Here is an 18,564-nt window from a genome sequence, read left to right as displayed (position 1 = left end):
ATAGCTGATACGCTAGAGGTCAGGCTGCCATCCAGAGGGACCTTGACAGGCTGGAGAAATGGAATGAAAGGAACATTATCAAGTTCAACAAGAGAACTGGCAAAGTCCTGCTCCTGGGGAGGAACAAGCACCAGTGTATGCTGGGGACCGACTGAAAAGTAGCTATACAGAAAAGGACCCTGGGGATCCTGGTGGTTCACCAGGACTGTGGACCTCCACCTGCAGTGCTCCCTTTGTGTGGAGCCTTGTCTGGCAGGGGTGCTGTGGGTCCCACGTGGTGGCTGTACCAGGGCTGTGGGCACCACTGAAGGCTTCCAGCTGGTTCCTCTGCCTTCCCTGGCTGCCTCATGCAGGTGCCCTGTGCTAGATCGAGTTGTGCCAGTTGTCCAGGGGGAGACTGTAGGGGATGGGGGATCTTGGACTGTGGGCAGTGTCCCTCGGGGAAGCTGAGAGGGACAGGCAGGTGGGAAGGGTGGCCCTTGGGGCTGGCTGTCCCACGGGATTGTTTCTGCTGCAGCTTTTCATCCTGCAAAAAGCCCCTTCGTGAGGTCTTTGCCTCCCCTCTCCTACCATTTCCTGGGGCTTTCTTTGCTTTTCCATTGCTAGTGCCAGGAAAGCTCAGGCACTCTGAACATCTGTCTTGGCAGGACATGGGTTTGGGTGCTGAGGAGCCCTCAGAGCAGACCAGTTCTGCTGCTGCAGCAGTCTTCGTCCTGCTGCAGGAGGCAGGGTTGTGGGAGGCAGTGGTGCTCCATCTGCTTGAGCAAGATCAACAACACAGCCTACATCGATGTCTGCTTCGGCTGCATCCAGCAGTGCATGGCTTCGAAAGCTGTGTGCCTGCTCTGCAGGCTGTCTTCGGAGTGCATCCTGCACATGATGAGGGTGGACATCAACTACCAGGAATACGTGGTTGGCTCATCCGCCTGCTGGCAGCGGACCCCAGCCAGGCAGAGGGTGCGCAGCAGATCCCCACAGTGGCACTACCACCTGTGCCCAAGGCCCAACAGCAACGACCCCACAGCTGGGAGAGGGAGGGGTTTGCAGAGGCAGCAGTGGGTGTGGGGAAATGCAGCTCCAAGGATCCCCATGGCCTCCACCCAGCAGGCTGAAGGGGAGTGCCCAGCCAGGTCGGTGGGTGGACCTGTCCTCCATTTGGACATGCAGTCGCTGAGAGAGCAGCTTTCTGAATACATTGAAACTGAATAAAGATACTGAAGCCTTCAGGGTGTGTTCGTTTCAAAACCACAGCACAAACCATTGTGGGCCATGTTTTTCCAGCCTCCCCACCTCCCCCTTAAAAGCACCGCAGCAGGGCTGTCCAAGCCCCATAGCCATCAGCCAGGACACCTGTCCTGAAGACCTGCAAAGTTGGGTGCCATGGGCAGAGACCATGCTGACAGCCCTGTCCCTGCTGGGGCCTCCTGCCAGCACCTCATCAGGTCCCATGGACTTGTGCACCTTCAGGTTCCTTAGATGGTCTCGAACCTGGTCTTCTCCTACAACAGGTGGCTTCTCATTCTCCTGGTCCCTGCCTTTGCCTTCTGCAACTTGGGTGGTCTGGCTAGAGCTCTTACTGGTGAAAACTGAGGCAAAAAAGTCATTGAATACCTCAGCCTTCTCCATATCCCAGGTGACCGGGTCTCTCATTTCCTTCTGGACAGGGCCCACCTTTTCCATAGTCTTCCTCTTATCACTGACATACCTATAGAACCTTTTCTTGTTGACCATGACATCCCTGGCCAGATTTAATTCTGTCAGGTCTTTAGCTTTCCTGACCTGATCCCTGGCTGCACTGACAATTACCCTGTATTCCTCCCCGGCTGCCTCTCCTTGCTTCTGCCCTCTGTAGGCTTCCTTTTTCTGTCACAGATTATCCAGGACCTCCTTGTTCATCCCTGCAGGCCTGCTTGTGTTTTTACCCATCTTCCTCTTTGCTGGGATGCATCGCTCCTGAGCGTGTAGAAGGTAATCCTTGAATATTAACCATCTTTCTTGGGCCCCTCTTCCCTCCAGGGCTTTATCCTATCGTACTTTGTCAAGCAAATCTCTGAAGAGGCCGAAGTCTGCTCTCCTGAAGTCAGGGATAGTGAGCTTACTGTGCACCCTCCTCACCACCCTATGCGTCTTGAACTCCACCATTTAACGTTCACTGCAGCCAAGGCTGCCCTTATGCTTCACATTCCCCACCAGCCCCTCCTTGTTGGTGAGAACAAGGTCCAGCACGGCACCTCTCTCCATTGCCTCCTCTATCACTTGGAGAAGGACGTTGCCATTGATGCTTTCCAGGAACCTCTTGGGTGCCTTATTCTCTGCTGTGTTGTCCCTCCAACAGATATCAGGGCCATTGAAATCCCTCATGACGACCAGGGCTTGTGAACATGAGGCAGCTCCTATCTGTCTATAGAGAGCCTCATCTGCTTGATCTTCCTGGTCAGGTGGCCTGTAGCAGACTCCACCGTAACATCACCTATCCCTGCCCTCCCTTTAATCCTGACCCATAAGCTCTCGGTTGGCTCCTCACCCATCTCCAGGTGGAGTTCCAAGCACTCCAGCTGGTCGTTGACATAGAGGACAACACCCCCTCCTTGTCTCCCCTGCCTCTCCTTCCTGAAGAGCCTATATCCTTCCATTTCAACACTGCACTCATAGAAGCCATCCCACCACGTCTCCATGGTGCCAGGAAGATCACAGCCCTGCAGGCATGTGCACACATCTAACTCCTCTTGTTTATTCCCCATGTCACATGTGTTTGCATGGAGGCATTTAAGTTGGTCCCCCAATGAAGTTGATTTACTGGCTGGAGTGCCTGCTGTTCCTTTGGGCTGTACTCCAGGTGCTCTACTGCTGACCTGTGATTCTTCTCCAGGTTCTGGCCATCTATTACTGGTATTGGCACCATACATGGTAGGATTGGGATGGATTGAGGTTCCCCTCCCGTGGCAACTCTAGTTTAAAGCCCTCTTCACGAGCTTGGCAAGCCTTTGACCAAAGACGCTCTTCCCCTTCTCTGACAAGTGCACCCCATGAGGCCCCAGTAGAGCAGGTTTCTCAAAGCCACTCCCAGGGTCTAAGAAGACAAACCCCTGGCCGTGGCTCCAGTCCTGTAGCCATGTCTTGATTTGCCGGGTTTGACTGGGCCTATCAATCACCTTCCCTTTGACCGGGAGGATTGATGTAAAAACTACTTGCGCTCCAGAGTCCCTGACTCCCACTCCCAGGGCTCTATCATCTTGATAGTTAGGCTGCTCCTGGCTGTATCACTGGTGCATGGGAAAAAACAGCAGCGGATAATAGTCAGAGGACTGTACGAGGTTTGGTAATCTCTTGGTGACGGCCCTGATATGAGCCCCTGGTAAGGAGCACACCTCTCTAGAGAGTGCATCAGTTCAGCAACTGGATGCTTCTGTACCTCTCGGGAGAGTGTCACCTACTACTATCACCTGTCCTCTTTTCTTAGTTGGACTGGTTGTTATACGGGTATCAGGAAACACTTTTTTATCTTGAGTGTGATGGAGTGATGGTACAGGTTGCTCACAGAACTGTTGGAGTGTCCATCCTTAGAGATCTTCAAAAGCCATCTGAACGTTGTTCTGGGCAACCAGCTCTAGTTGGCCCTGCTTGAGCAGTGGGGTTGGACAAGATGACCTCTAGAGGTCCCTTCCAACCTCAATCATTCTGTTGTTCTGTGATTCAGGTAATGGAGCTTTTAGATTGGTAGATCTTTGTGATTCAAGAGGAAATGGCATTGTTTTCCAAAGCAGCATATATAATGAAAGATATAGACCCATCTCGTTCAAGTTACTGAGTAACTCAGAATTCTGTGGCTCAGAAACATTACCCTGTCTTTTGCTATTCCCCCGGGAAGTTCCACACAGCCCATTCTTTTCTGAAAATGAAATACTCTTCCTTCCCCCTCAACCTCAGCTACAAGAACTGGTGTGCTGGCATAAAGCTGCCCAAATAATCATAGGGGGCACCAGGACCATTCCAGGAGTGAGATCAGAGAAAACAGTGTTTTAAAAATTTGTCAGTCCTTCTTGTGAAGCCATACTTGCATGGTGAACTCCCACATATGCATAGTTTGACTCTGTTGACTAAAGTAGGAGAAAGTGAGAGCACTTCTCGCACTGCTGCAGTCGCTGAATTAGACACTTGGCAAAAATCAGTGCTGTCACCACAGGCTGCAGGAGAAATGAGAGAGAAAATGTGGTACTTGCTATGGCTGCTAGTTTGCTTACTTTTAGATGTTACTGGTTGTAGATGTGCAAGGACACTGCAAGCAGAGTATAAACATTTTAAAAGTAAAAAGCAATCAGGGACTGGCTAATCTGTGAAAGGTAGGTAGGACTGAACCAGCTATTGGCTGACTGTTAGTATGTTTACCTCACTGGTAAGGCAACCAAACAGTCTTTGCTAGCCAAGCAGGCATCATTCAGGAGGGATGATATACCAGAGCTGGCCTAGTACAGGCACCTTCCCTGCGTTGGAGAGACCAGGAAGATCATAGAAGGTATTACAGAGTGCTAGTTGCACAGAGCAAGTCAAGAATTTCCTTATGAAGCAGTTTTCAATTTTAAAAAAATGCCTGTTTATCAAAGCTGGACTACGCAAATTTCAGTGAGACTTGCAGAACAATAATTGCACTCTTCCAGAATTACAGCAAGAGACACGTAGCTGTGAAATTGCTGTAAGTCAAGTGCACGTCACACTTAGCTACCATTTCCATCTGCGGTTAGGAGCTGTTGCTTTGTGGAGATCAGCTGCTTCACGTGACAGCGCATTCTGTAGTCTTTCTGCCACCTGATTTGAAACTTACCATTCTGTCATTCCTGGTTTTTTATTTGCCTGAATGTAGAAGCCAGTGGCTGAGAGGGGTGATTTAGCAATTCACTCTGCTGCACCTCTGCAGAGCTAAAGAAAGTGCAACTGCACTCCAGCACCACGTGCACCTCTTCAGCAGCCCCTGTGGTGTCCGTCCTGAGGAAGCTGGCCCTGTTCATTCTCCTTTGTCTACAAACCGGACTGGAAACCTCAGCTGAAGCAGGTGGTGAATTGAGGATGGCTGTTCCACAGCTCTCAGCTGCTGGGGTTATCCAAGAAACAGGACTATGTCAAGCTGTACTGTGGGAACAGTTGCCCTGGATTCATTTCAGTGCCATGAGTCTGGCAAAACATTTCCTTTTCCAACACATATGTATGCGATCCGTTGAGTTCATATATGGTCTAACTAACTATACATTAAAAAGAGGAATTGGACATGCTGTTACATGTCTGTTACAGCTTGACAAAAATAAGTCCCTGGTCCTAACATCCAGATATCTCTCTTGCTTGTTCACTCCTTTCTTTGTGCAGTAAAAGTCAGCATCTTCCTTGGCTTAGGACTCTGTAACATCTCCAAGCTTTGGCTTCCCTATGCGGACATCCTGCTGTCTGCACATGGGTGGTGCTGGTCATGGATTTGCTGTTTTGTTAGCATCCTCTTGAGGGCTACAGCCACAATGCCTTTTCCTTTAACACATTACTTCACAATCTTTAGTGTCCTCCATAACCACTGCACTGCAGATAAGAGAGCTGCCTTGCAGTTTCAAGATGGTATATGAGCAGAGCATGTGTACCACCTTAAAACACAGATTCTTACCTATAAAAGACAGGCAACTATTTTAAGCTTGGATAGTTAAAGCCAACCTGTTTAACTCAAGATCAGAACTATATTAATTAAGGGAAGAGTTTCACTAGTGTGAAGATCTTAAATTACTTCTAGTCTTGGTTGAAAAAAGAACACAACAAAACACCAGTGTAAAAGTAGTGACAAAGACAGAGCTCTGTGTAACTGCTCGGGATTTCTTGTAACTCATTTTGCTGTTAGCAGAGATCCCGCTTTTTTTAGAGATAAGGCATACACTACAAAGCAGTTGGAAAGCAAGGTTTCAGTAGCAGAATAACAAATGCTTCCTTACAGTGTACTGGGGAAGAGGACATACTTTTTTTTGCCTGGTAAATTGAATGTGACCTACCTACCTTCATCCTGTTAGCTCAAGCAGAAGGTGTACCTCAGGCATGATTAAGGCCCAAAGTAAGCTCTCCCAGCATGAACGTTTCTTGCAGCAGAAGCACTGTTCAGATGCACTCTAGCTGCCGTACTCCTTCCTTGAGCGTTTCCAGGGTCCAGCAGCTGTGGAAGAATAACTGGAAGAAAATAGGATGGCATTTTTCCACCATGGAAATGCAGGTGTCCTGGGAATCCTGCACTTCAAGGAATTGTCTGATTTATTGCTCTTTAGTTGCCCAAATGAGTCACATATGATCAGCAGGTCCAACCTTTTCAGGCTCCACTGAACTTACTGAACGTGTGCAGCAATAACTGCAGTGCCATGCAGCAAAGCTCAGTCTTGCTGCATTGCAATCACAGAATGTTGCATCAGTTTCTCCTGGAGAAGCATATAATAGAAATATATAGCCCTGAGCAAAAAAGTGCAATTTTTAACTTGGTCTCAGTGACACAATGGGCTTTTTTTTTTTTTTTTTTAACCACCAAGAAACACCCCTGTTTAACTTCCAAAATCTGTTTTCATACTCTAGAGAATAATGCCCTTTCTGTACCTAGGCAGACTATTAGTCTGTGTTCCTGTGCAATTCGCTGCGACTGAACCACAGAAACCTCTTTACTTATCTCAACACACGTTCTTTGCTTTGCAAGGAAAGCTCTCACTTGGTATGTTAAATACGGATGCAGATTACTTCCTAAGCAGTAGCAGTCATTTGATAGTTATTTGCACTGCTAGTTACACACCTTGCACATAATATTTTTATTAATACGTGTTTCAGACCAAACAAAAGCCTTCACGGGTAAAGAGTGGTAGCCACTGTGGGAGACCAGCAACAACGGATGTGTTGCAGCAGCATGTAAAGCTCCCTCCATTTCTTACTTTTTTTTTCTGAAGGCTGTGCCTCATTCTACAAGTATAATTTTTCAGTAATTTTCTTCCTTTTAAAGAGACGGCAGGAAGCAGACAGGCACATATCTAAAACACAATTACAGCATTAGGAAAAATAATCTCTATTAATTTTACCTCAAAAAGGAGTTTTCTTCGTGGAGAATACGAAAATAAGAGTTGTGGGACTACGTATGCACTGCGCCTTCTGACGCTGGCTCAGGAAGTGATGTGAGATGGACTTCTACAGCCTCAGCAGGCCAGGCTGTATAAAGGGGTGCTCAGATAAAAGTGTCCTTTTGCCAGCCCCAGCATTAAAAGCCACGCTGGTTTCTTGCCTGTTCAGCAGAAGTCAGTTCTCACCTGTACCTGTTGTGGCTGGTGTTCAGCTCTCCATTCCTCACTCCTCGGTAGCGTGGGACAGTCTGGCAGGTTGAAATTCAACTGACCACTGCATTAAATGGTATATGACAACCTATGGGTGTCTTCCATCTCTGCTTGCAATGCTGTTTCTTCAGGGTTGAGAAAAGTACGATTCAGAAATAGTGTCTGTGTAACACGAGTCCTGAAAAGGAAGGTGTCATTTCTGCACAGACATTTTCCAGAGTGAAAAAAGTGCACTTGAAACGGTGCATTTTCTAACTGTTGACAAAATCATTATGGGTCTGGGGTGAACATCTGCTCCATTCCCTTCCAGGTTGTGCTGCTGTAGGAACTGCACTGTGGAGTGCTCTCTGGTCAGAAAATGCTACTTTCCACTATGGTAGAAAATCGGACAAACTCAACAGGAAAAATGAAGGTACTTTTCTAGTTCAATCTCCCTTCCATAGCACATGGCTGGAACTGGAAGAGCTGCTCTCACTTCCTTGCTGGTCGTATGACTATTTCAGCATACTGCGCCTCTTGATAGCTAGTAAATCCATCAGCAAAATGAGAGTAACATAACCATGGTTCCACCACAGAATGTGATTTTTCAAATCCAGTTTAAACCTCAACATGGCAGAGGTCCTATTCATTATCCTGAAATGAGGATGATTCAAAAATATCATATTTTCATATTATTCTTCAATGCATCTTTACATACCTATTCAAAACCCTGCAGCGCTAATAGAAACCGTATTTCACGTGTTTATCGCAGACAATATCACAGCACTGTGGATTTAGCAACAGTTTACTGGTACTGTGCCATACTGGGTTTACGTCTTACAACAGGCTTAGCACTAACACATAATTAAGTTATAGCAGCGTGGAGGGGGAGGTTTTTAATGTACCTGTTTCTAAAATAGGGTGTCACTAGACCATTTTCAGTACGAACAGTTAATTTTCAGTGACATTTCCCTTTTTTAAAAAGATCCAGGACAAGAGCAAAGCGGTGCCTGCATACGCATGTGCTGGGGTTTGCAGACGCATTGCCAACTTCCCCGCCTGATGTCGCATGGAAGCATTGACATTAAACTCTCTCTGGAGCAGAAAGACCTAAGCGAGGTTCGTGGATCAATACCACTGATACTAGCAATATTTCCGTTCAGCACTATTTTGACAGTAGAAATTAATGTTTTTCTTCATACAGTCAGGCCTGTATTCTCATCTCAGTGCACAAGGGTTTGGCGAGCCTAACCTAAAACCTGCTGAAGTGGAAAGAAATCGTTCCTTTTAATGCAATGTATTTCAGATCAGTCCAAATATTTATTAACAATAGTCACAGTGTTAGGCATCACCTTTTGTACTTCCATGATGAAAATAAATCCCCAATTACTGGTGAACTCTTTTACAGTTCTTTCTGTAACTCTTAAAATGTATTTCTATGTAATTCTAAGCATGGAATGATGATCAGACATACAGATGTGTACACATACCCCACAACCCTGTCAGCATTTGCACAAAGTCTTAGTTACTATCAGCCAAACTAACTAATATCCTTTGCTGAAAAATAAGTCACACTGCTTTAAAAGTCTTTCTAAATGCCAAACTCATCAAGTGCAAGAAAAATACAGTGACTGGGAGGGTTTTGTTTTTCTCTTCTCTAGAACAGTTACAAAACATGATGGCCAGAAAAAAAATTGGTGCAACAAGCCTCAAAATCTCAATTCATCTGAATGCAAAATCATACGGACTGCAGTGTACATTCAAGCGCCTGTGGACAGTTACCTCCTGGAAAGTGAATTCCGCAACTTGGTGCCACTTTGTGCGCATCAGGCAAGTAAGAGATGACAGCAGATGTAGCTCTAGGCTTCCCAAGGGCAGGAGAGTTTGCACCATGTATTATAAGTCCTAGCAGCTTAATTGTGGCTTTCAGGATCTGCTTTCCTCACTAGTATAAATTTTCTCCCTCTACTGAATCTTAATTCTTGTATGTTGGTTAGTGTGCACTTTGTTCCATCTCTCCAAACAAGATATTCTGTTTAGGCATTTCTTCATCTGGCGTACCTTAATGCAGATCAGATTTAGACATTCAAATCAGTACTGTTTAGGCTTCTTGAGTGACATTTTAAATTTCAAATAATTTATCCAGTTTTCACATAAATGCTAAATACACTTTTTGATACTGCCCAATCTGAAAGCCGAACCTTATACAAAAATTAGCAAGAAAACAGAGTCACGCAGTTTTTCAAATTGTACCGCATATTTCTCAGATTGAGGGGCCTCCAATAAAAACATTTTGCCAAGCTCAAATGTTGCAGTACTGCCTGATTAATAATGAGTGGCGATAGATGAGGACTTCGCTTTTCATGTTAAAATCTCTATTTACTAATATGCAGTTACATTTGACAAGGCAATTGCTTCCTGCCTTCATTGAAAAAGCCACCCAAATAACGTCACATCATTTTGGTCTCCTTCTCACTGGCTGTCCCCTTGGTAGTACCTCACATTGGTGTCCATGAAGCGATCCCACGCTTGGGAAAGCAGTGACCAGGTCGAGGAGAATGCAGGTAAAATGACAGCAAAGCTGGGATTTTTCAGGTTATTTCAAAGCACCACGTTAAGCTCTGGAGACAGCCAAACCTCTGGTAATCTCACTGGCTGTGGGAGCCTGAGGAACTCACTCTGCCAACACCACTGACCTGCCTCTTCGTTTGTCACCATCTGCTCTGTGTTAATTTCCAGCCTGCCTTCCGTCTCCTCCTCCTCCTCCTCAGCTTTCATGATAATGCTACCCTCAACACCTTTTCTGTCTTTCTTTCCCAGTTAATCCTGGACCTTTTTCTTGCCATCCTGCACACCTCTACAAAACACTCGCTTGAGCCAACAGGGCACTGCCTTGCTTTTTCACTCCCTTGTCTCCCAGCAGGGACTGGGAACTGGCATTCTTTAATTGAAATGCCAAAAAGAGCTCTGACTTAAAATAAATGGTCACAGGATCTTGTTTATCTTGCCTCAACCATCCCATCCGAGCCTGCTGTGACAGTGTGGAGTGTGGCTCCTCCGGGACAGCAGGCTAAAGCAGCAAGCCCATGCCTTGGTAGTGTTAAATCATAAACAAAACACCAGCAGCAGGTACCTCCTTTGAGCACAAAAAGCAGACGCTTTCCTGTAACTCATTTAAGTCCTCTCTTCAGAAGCAAACCCTCTCTGTTAGACTCCTGAAATCTGCTTTACTTCAGGGACTACAGCTCTTCAGCTGAGCTCAGAAATGAGTCTGGCAGCGTAGTCCCCTGCGGCAGAAATCTCCAGAGCAGGCGCAGCATGAAAAGTGTTGCCCGCCTGCCTTAAGATTAATTTTCCCCCAGCATTCACTGGAGTTCGGCACCATGGGCACTCGTGCATCCAGCCCTTGGGGCAGGCGAGAAGACAGCCATACCACCGATGTGTGAAGTGCTTGGAAAAACGGTTTCAAAAAGCCAAGGGGGAAAATTAGCACCTACCACTCTTCTTGCACCAGCCATTTTTTGCCTGCCTGTGTTGCTGACCCTGAAACGCTGCGTCTTGCTGGTGTGGTGCTGGTGTAGATACAGTAGGGAGCAGGGCAGATACAGGAAAATGCCCACAAGCCTGAAATCTGGAGCATCAAATCAGTAAGTGCAAAGGTAAAAAGCCGTGATGGAAAAGGGAGTGATACACAGGGAGGTCGCTGGCAATCAGACATTTCTCTTCGGTCCCAGGTGGCAACGTTCCCTTCACCGTTGAAAATACCTAGTCAACAAACTGAGAACGAAAAACACAGTGAAGACTTTTACCGCTATTATCAAGTTTCCTCATACATGTGTTTCATGAGTACTTACAGGTACAGATATTTACTGACAGGGTCAGGTAGCTGTCTGCTAGTCTGCTGCGAGCAGGGTAGGTAGGTATTGCATACTCAAACTTTACGTGACTGATATGAAGACTAGTCTGGGACTCACTCATTTTGGAAATGTGCAGATTTCTAAGTTTCCAAGTTTTGTTAACTTGTGCATTTGAAGAAAAGCATTGGCAAACAATAACACAAGATATATTAACCTGCAAAATGGTTCAGATGTTGAAATGTTTGCACTTTTTTCAAACATATTATCTTGGATTTGGGCTCCGACTGTCCTGGCAAATGATGAAATGATGTCTTTCATGTATTGCAGTGAGAGATGCATTTATTTTATACACAGGCTCATCATCAACTTTAAAAAGACAGCTAGCACTGTCACTATTTTCACAGGGAAAGTACATTTCCCCCCCTCTTAATATTCACATCTAACAAGACTTTTTTTTCCCCTCAGAAGTACTGCTGTGTATATCGCTAGGTGCACACTCTATTTGAAGGCGTCGATTTTCTCTCCAGGCTCAGAGTGATTACGTGGCTGAGCACTAACTACTGATGTCGGGGAGAGCTCTGTGCGTGGTCTTCATCAGTGAAGACTAGACATCCCTCCGTGATATCCCCCTTCCCCTCCCTATCCCCTGACACTCTAATTGTCAGTGTTCCTGAGAGTGCGAAGCAAGGGATTAGCTGTGCTTCGCAAACTCCGGCAGCTCCATGCCCGTGCGCAGGGTAAGCGCTCCAGCCTTCTCCAGGGCAAAGGCTGGGTGAGCAGCATCAGTGAATTTGTGCCTGATGGCGAACAGCACCAGTCCTCTCTCTGCATTGAAGAACAACAGTCTGCCACCGCTGTAATCCAATAGGATGCCGATCCTGGCCGGGTGTTCTGTCACACGGATGTCGCTCACCACACCGGTGTGAAGAAATCTGTAAAGAAAGCTACAGGAAAACAGAAACCAGAATACAGTGAGCCTCCTCATGGCAATTTGCCAGAAACAATCTACAACTTAATTCCCCCCGATTAACCCAGGTGGCTGCATACAGCAGCGTATCACGTGGCAACAGCATTTTGCTCAGTGCTTAAGCAAAGCTAATGTGGCGTCGCTTCAAAGCCCTGCCTGGCATGCTGATGAGCCCTTTCACTTGGTGTCTTTGGACTGTCAGGATAAAAGCAGTCTTGCTGTAATCGTATTCATCTATATCTTTCTTATTACATGTCTTTGTGGAGATTTGAGCATGAGCTCTGCTTTGGCAAAACCCTTTGCATCTCAGATGTTCCATCTAAGTAGTTACATTCATGCATCTGTATGATTTCACGCTGGAAGAGCACACTTGTTTAGATCAAGAGCACCTTTAAACTGCTAACAGGGTTTATGCCTTCCAAACCTCCAAGTGGCCTGGCACTGGCTGCTGAAGACAACCCCATTGTCCAGCAGTCCTGCCACAGTGGCAGGTGGGTGCCTGTCACTGTGGAGGACAAGGTAGGAGAAGGCATTCGCTACAGAGGCTTGATGCTTCCTGCAGATGGATGTAGATTCTAAAAAGACTGCATTTATGGAAATAAATACACTTGCTGGGATTTTGTGAAGCAGTTCAGGATATGAGCCTGGAATAACAAAGCAGTGGCAAAAGGGTTTTTTAAGTTTTATTCACTGGCTGGGTGAAGGGCAGTAAATTGGTCTGTTTGAGATGAATTTTATTTCTTAAGGTGCTTTATAAGATCTTTTAATTAAAAGGAAGTCTAAAGTTCCTTTGTAGTTGTCCTTTTCTTGTTACCCAAATTTACAGAAAGCAGGCAGCCAGGTCCTTTCTGCTGTCTTGATTCTTGAAGCTGGCCAGCTTTATTTACCTGAAGAGCAAGTAACTTCCCAAGCAGCTAGACTGATTCAGCTTTACCTGGTTTGTGTAGGACAGCACCGCATACACCAGGAGGTATCACTCAGCCCCAGGATGCTGCTCCGTGGTGTTGCCTCGTAGCAAATCCCAATCCTGTAGCTTCTGCAGGCAGAGACAACGGTTTCCCAGTAATGACGTCCCTGAGCAGGCAGCAGTTCACCCAGGACTGAAGCAATCCTGTTTGTGGAAGGGGTGTACAGTAAAGTGAGTGTGGTGGTAGACCAAGCACATTGTGATATTTCTTATAACCATGTCATGCAGCTGCATCTAAAATTACTAATGGATTCCACTCTGTTGTTCTAACTGCAGGGTTTTATCGAAGATTTGAATGTCGTCACTGAGAGTCATTTCATCTTTGCACTGAGATGGACTCATCTTGAGGACTGATAGAGCAGCTTTACTCAAAATTATATGAAGCTAAGAAAAGGTGGGGAAGGTGACTTAGGAGACAAAAAAGACCTCAAATTTAGCAATTTAGCAGTATTTTTCAAACTAGGAAACATGGCTTTTTAAAGTAGACACAGTGGCAAACATCTTGTGTGTATTCAGCTGTAACAGTAAAAAAAGGTACATATACCAGTAATATCTCATTACCTTTTAAGAAGTCATATCAGTATGGCACAACTTAAACAAGTGGACCTGTGCTTGTGATGGGGCTAATATCAGTATGTCGAAACAAAAATCATGTTTGCAATGGATGTAGATAGCCTGGTACAACTGTTCTAACATATCCCAGGAGCCCTTCTGAGTTCTCCAAAGCCACAGATGCTTTGGAAAATGTTACCAATAATGTCCTCGGTAGAGGAGCAAAGTAAAAGCATGGATTATTTCTACCCACAATATTTTCAAAGTTAGCCCACAAATCTGGTCTTCTCAGGGCAGCAACAAGTTGCTTTGAGACTGATCTGGATGAAGGGATCGAATGCACCCTCAGTAGGTTCGCAGATGACACTAAACTGGGCGGGCGTGTTGATCTGCTTGAGGGTAGGTTGGCTCTGCAGAGGGATCTGGACAGGCTGGACCGATGGGCTGAGACCAATGGTATGAGGTTCAACAAGGCCAAGTGCCGGGTCCTGCACTTGGGTCACAACAACCCCATGCAGCGCTACAGGATTGGGGCAGAATGGCTTGAAAGCAGCTCGACAGAAAAGGACTTGGGAGTGTTGGTTGACAGCCGGCTGAATATGAGCCAGCAGTGTGCCCAGGTGGCCAAGAAGGCCAACAGCATCCTAGCCTGTATCAGGAATAGTGTGGTGAGCCGGACTAGGGAAGTGATCATCCCCCTGTACTCGGCACTGGTGAGGCCCCACCTCGAGTCCTGCGTTCAGTTTTGGGCCCCTCGCTACAAGAGGGACATTGAGGTGTTGGAGCGTGTCCAGAGAAGGGCTACAAAGCTGGTGAGGGGTCTGGAGGACAAACCTTACGAAGAACGACTGAGGGAGCTGGGGTTGTTTAGCCTGGAGAAGAGGAGGCTGAGGGGAGACCTTATCACCCTCTACAACTACCTGAAAGGAGGTTGTAGAGAGATGGGGGCTGACCTCTTCTCCCTGGTGACAAGTGATAGGACGAGGGGAAACGGGTTCAAGTTACGTCAGGGGAGGTTTAGATTGGATATTAGGAGACATTTTTTCACTGAAAGGGTTATTAAACATTGGAATAGGCTGCCCAGGGAGGTGGTGGATTCACCATCCCTGGAGGTGTTTAAAAAAAAGGTAGATGGGGCACTTAGGGACATGGTTTAGAAGTGGCTCTTGTCAGGGTAGGCTAAAGGTTGGATTCGATGATCTTAAAGGTCCCTTCCAACCTCAACAATTCTATGATTCTATGATTCTATGAAGGATTAAGCAGTTACCATGGACTGTGGCAAAGCCAGCAGTCCCAGTGCATACCCCTGCCTTTGACTTTCTGGAGGTTCCTCAGTGCGACATCAAACTCTTCCCAGCACCTACATCAATGCTGCTACTGGCTTTATTGAGATATTGCAGTGATTGAAAGAGGGGTCAATCACACAATGTCCAGGGGCTACATGGCTGAAATGATTCAGTTGTTCTACAAAATTGGTTAGTGCCATGTGAAAGCTACCTATAGGCAAAAATAGAGTGAGGAACCCATCCTGAACCTGCAGGGTGGCCATGCTCTTCATGCTGGTACTCACCCAGTGAATTTGGCTTTCTCAGGAAGGCGGATCACCGTTGCATTGGAGGAGATTTGCAAAGTGGGATGCGCTGTGTCACTCAGCAGGCGAAATCGAGTTCCTGGTACCATTCAAAACAAAGATACACCAGTTTTGCAAGGCTGGCAATGTTAACACGAGCTGAATCATAAAAAATTAAGCAACAATTACGGCCATCTTAGCTGGACAGAGTTGAGTCTGCTGGCAAATAGAAGCATCAGAATATTGGGTGCAAATGCAAGGACTCTCCCAAGCTATGCCTGACTGGGATGGCAGTTCATTATTCAGAAATGTGTCCAGGCGACAAAAAAGTCTTCAGTATTCAAGAAGGTTGAATAATTTTCAATGAATTGCTTTTTCAAAATAGCAAATTTGAATTTTCAGGGTGGTTTGGAAGAACCATACATAATTTAACACTGTCTGGAAACCTTAAAGCTTAAATCATCCACAACATTTTAAAGCTGCTCTGCATGCTTCCTCATCCCTGAAACCCAAAGTCCATAAGTTTTTAATTGCGGGGTTTTTTAAAGATCATTACATCTTTTTTCAGAATATGCTCCGCCAAGCTCAAGCAAACTGAGGTGCCTGAAGAATATTTAATCATTTCATAATTCTGACAGAATTAAACGTTTTTGCTTCTGATGTCACAACAGTTTTACGTTGACATAAATCTACCAACTTCAAGAGAAGTTGTTCCTGATTGTGCTAATTTTAAGCACACTAAATACAATCCCTTTCATGTCAATAACTTTCTTACTCCCATACTGGAAATTTCAGTTATGACTTCTGCAGGAAAATGCCATCTTTGTCTGCTTTGCCCCTCCATCCCATTGTTTTGACATCAGAAAATGGTGATCTACCTTTAGTTGAGATGAGAGCTGCTTCGCTTTGTTCACTTGTCCCAAATGGGTTGACAGCCCTCAAGTAGAAGAAATAGTTCACATTGGGCTCCAGGGATACTTTCAGTTCAGGTCTCTTTATACCAGCAAAGGATCTGCAAATTTTGAAGATTTTCATATGTGAAAATGTATGCAGATATCGAAACCAGGAAAGAATAATTTACGCAAACAGTTAAGCCACCTAACAGTATTGTTGACTACTGAAACAACAGGCACCATAGAGAAACTCCAAATGGGAAAGGCAAACACTGTTTTCACAAATAACTGGGTTACGTAGGAGCTTTGGCATTTTACTTGAGGGAACATCCTTACTTCGTCTGACAAACTTTCAAGCCTTTGTTCTTGTACCACCTTCTCACTCAGAGCAGTCATTTGGTGTAACGCTCACTTCGTGTTCATTTTGCAGCATAAGTCATCACATACATAAAATGCACGCAGCACAGAATCAAATTCTCATCCGCCTCCTGTAAAAAGGCTGCATTACAAAATGAACAAGCTTCTGAAGAAAAAAACTCCTTCCAATTAATTCAGCTGCCTGACAGTGAAAGTGCTTGTTGTGTTCATACTGATCCAAAAGAATAGACACCCTTACCTGAGACCGCACAGAAACCGTGCACTTCTTATTATGAACTCCTCGCTCACAAATTGTTCTTCAACAAAGTCTTGGCTCTGTCTCCCTCACGGTGCTGTACACTCTAACAGGCTGGTTTTGCAAGAGGCAGCAGCAGGGGAACTGCCTTTGCGCAGTGCCCTCAGTGCTTTGACTAAGTCTCCCCTTTGTGGTGCCTCAAAAGCTCCATCCCTCACATCCTCCACTGCTGATATCTTGACACACGGCAGGAAAGCGAGAGTCAGCACCCACTCAATCTGCTTCACAGGCACTTTGAAGTGCCAGTGAAAGTACTTTGGATGGCTAGAAAGATGCCGATTTTATTTTCTGTATTGTCAGGAGTATGAAAGATTGACTTAACAAATTCTCATACACCGAATCCTGATTTTCTTCATTTTTGCCTCGTATGATAACGGCAAAGCCAGACAGTATTTATCCACCGCATTGTACGCCTGTTTATCTATATAAATTAGATAATTTCCCCCCAGAAATGCTTATAGGAATCTTCAAGGTAAGTATTTAAATTTTCAAGTGTAATGCAGGTCTTGCAAGATGACCCCCCTCTCCTCCACGTTAAAAGGCGATAACCTTGGTGGTGTGAGGAAGGGCTGAACGCAGGACTCTTGCTCTGCTCTCCAGCAAATTCACGAACAGGAGACATGCCTTTGGAGACCGTGCAAGGCACTTTCCCTTCCACCTCAGGTTTGAGAATGGAGCCCAGGAAGGTCTCCCTCCGCCAGGTAGTGTCTCTATGGGGAGCTAGATTAAACAAATTACCCTTTCCATCACTAATTACCGTGGCCCCAGAGGAGGTAAGGCAGGCAAATCAGCAGTCAGATCAGATCACTGCTATTCATTTGTAATGACTGTTTTTCCACATATGTCCCACCAGAGAGCAGTATAATCTGAAGAATAATCCGTGTTTATCCATAAGGATTTTTCACATGCCTGCCTCTGCTGCATTTACCACATAAAGGTAAAATCCCACAGCCCCCCCGCCCAAAATTCCTGCAAACACCACATAAAGCTCTGCATCTAGGAGAATGGCATCCTGAGGAAAGACTGGTGCATCATCCTTATTAGTTTGTAACAGGTATTTTGTACTGACAGCTGTCATTGAAAAAGTGTTCGAAAGCATTGAGAAAAAATACTGGGTGCTCCTGTGATTTTTTTTTCTATTTGAAAGAATTTCAGGGAGTTTGGAGCCATTTTAATGCTGGGACTGCTGCAGTAAACAAACAGAAGCGGTTTGCCCAAACATGGTAGCAATTGCACAGTTTGCTTCACCTTCGTGACTAACCAAATTCCCAACCACGAGAGCACTTCAGCAAGGCACTGGGAGTTCGTCAGGCTGGTCTGTTCTTACTGAAAGGTTCAGGGAAGAGGTGCAACTTGATGAGCTGCCTGGTGAGAACCTGGGATCTTTACACTTGAAAGAGGAAAAAGGCTCATTTGAGCCTTTGAAAAAGGAAAGATGAACAGGAGAAAAATACAAGATGGGAACTGGGCAAGGAGGCAAATATAAAAGAAGTGAGAGAAAGGAAAATAAGGATGGAAGCAGGGGCATGGGAAAAGAAGTGGGCACCTAAGCTTTGAAGAAATTTGTCCATGCTTCCTAGACAAGTCTCACCCAATCTGTTCCTTGAAAGCACCATCCTGACATTTTTGGTGTGAATCTGCAGCACAAACCACTAGAAAGAAGTTTTGGGCCAACAGTTACAAGTGAGATGAAGGGAGGATATGCTAAGCTATTCATCAGAAGCTGTTTGTGGCAACATGTAGATCAATGTGCCTTAAGCACAGTGATGCCCTCTACATGGGTC

General features: G+C 45.6%; 1 protein-coding gene across 1 annotated transcript in view; it reads right to left on the bottom strand.

The window, feature by feature from the left end:
• Nucleotides 1-11,477: 11,477 nt before the first annotated feature.
• Nucleotides 11,478-18,564, bottom strand: part of CMYA5 (cardiomyopathy associated 5) — a 49,154-nt gene continuing 42,067 nt past the window's right edge. Inside the window, exons 10-13 of the mRNA XM_063319702.1 lie at nucleotides 16,093-16,226; nucleotides 15,215-15,314; nucleotides 13,060-13,236; nucleotides 11,478-12,102 (exon numbers count right to left, since the gene is read on the bottom strand). Coding sequence (XP_063175772.1) covers nucleotides 11,850-12,102; nucleotides 13,060-13,236; nucleotides 15,215-15,314; nucleotides 16,093-16,226 — 664 coding nt within the window. The 3' untranslated portion in view covers nucleotides 11,478-11,849. The remainder of the gene's footprint in view (nucleotides 12,103-13,059; nucleotides 13,237-15,214; nucleotides 15,315-16,092; nucleotides 16,227-18,564) is intronic.

This window comes from Chroicocephalus ridibundus, chromosome Z (genome assembly GCF_963924245.1).
Source record: "Chroicocephalus ridibundus chromosome Z, bChrRid1.1, whole genome shotgun sequence".
Lineage (NCBI taxonomy): Eukaryota > Metazoa > Chordata > Aves > Charadriiformes > Laridae > Chroicocephalus > Chroicocephalus ridibundus.
The sequence above is the reverse complement of the archived record's forward strand: the minus strand, read 5'-3'. Positions and strand labels throughout refer to the sequence as shown.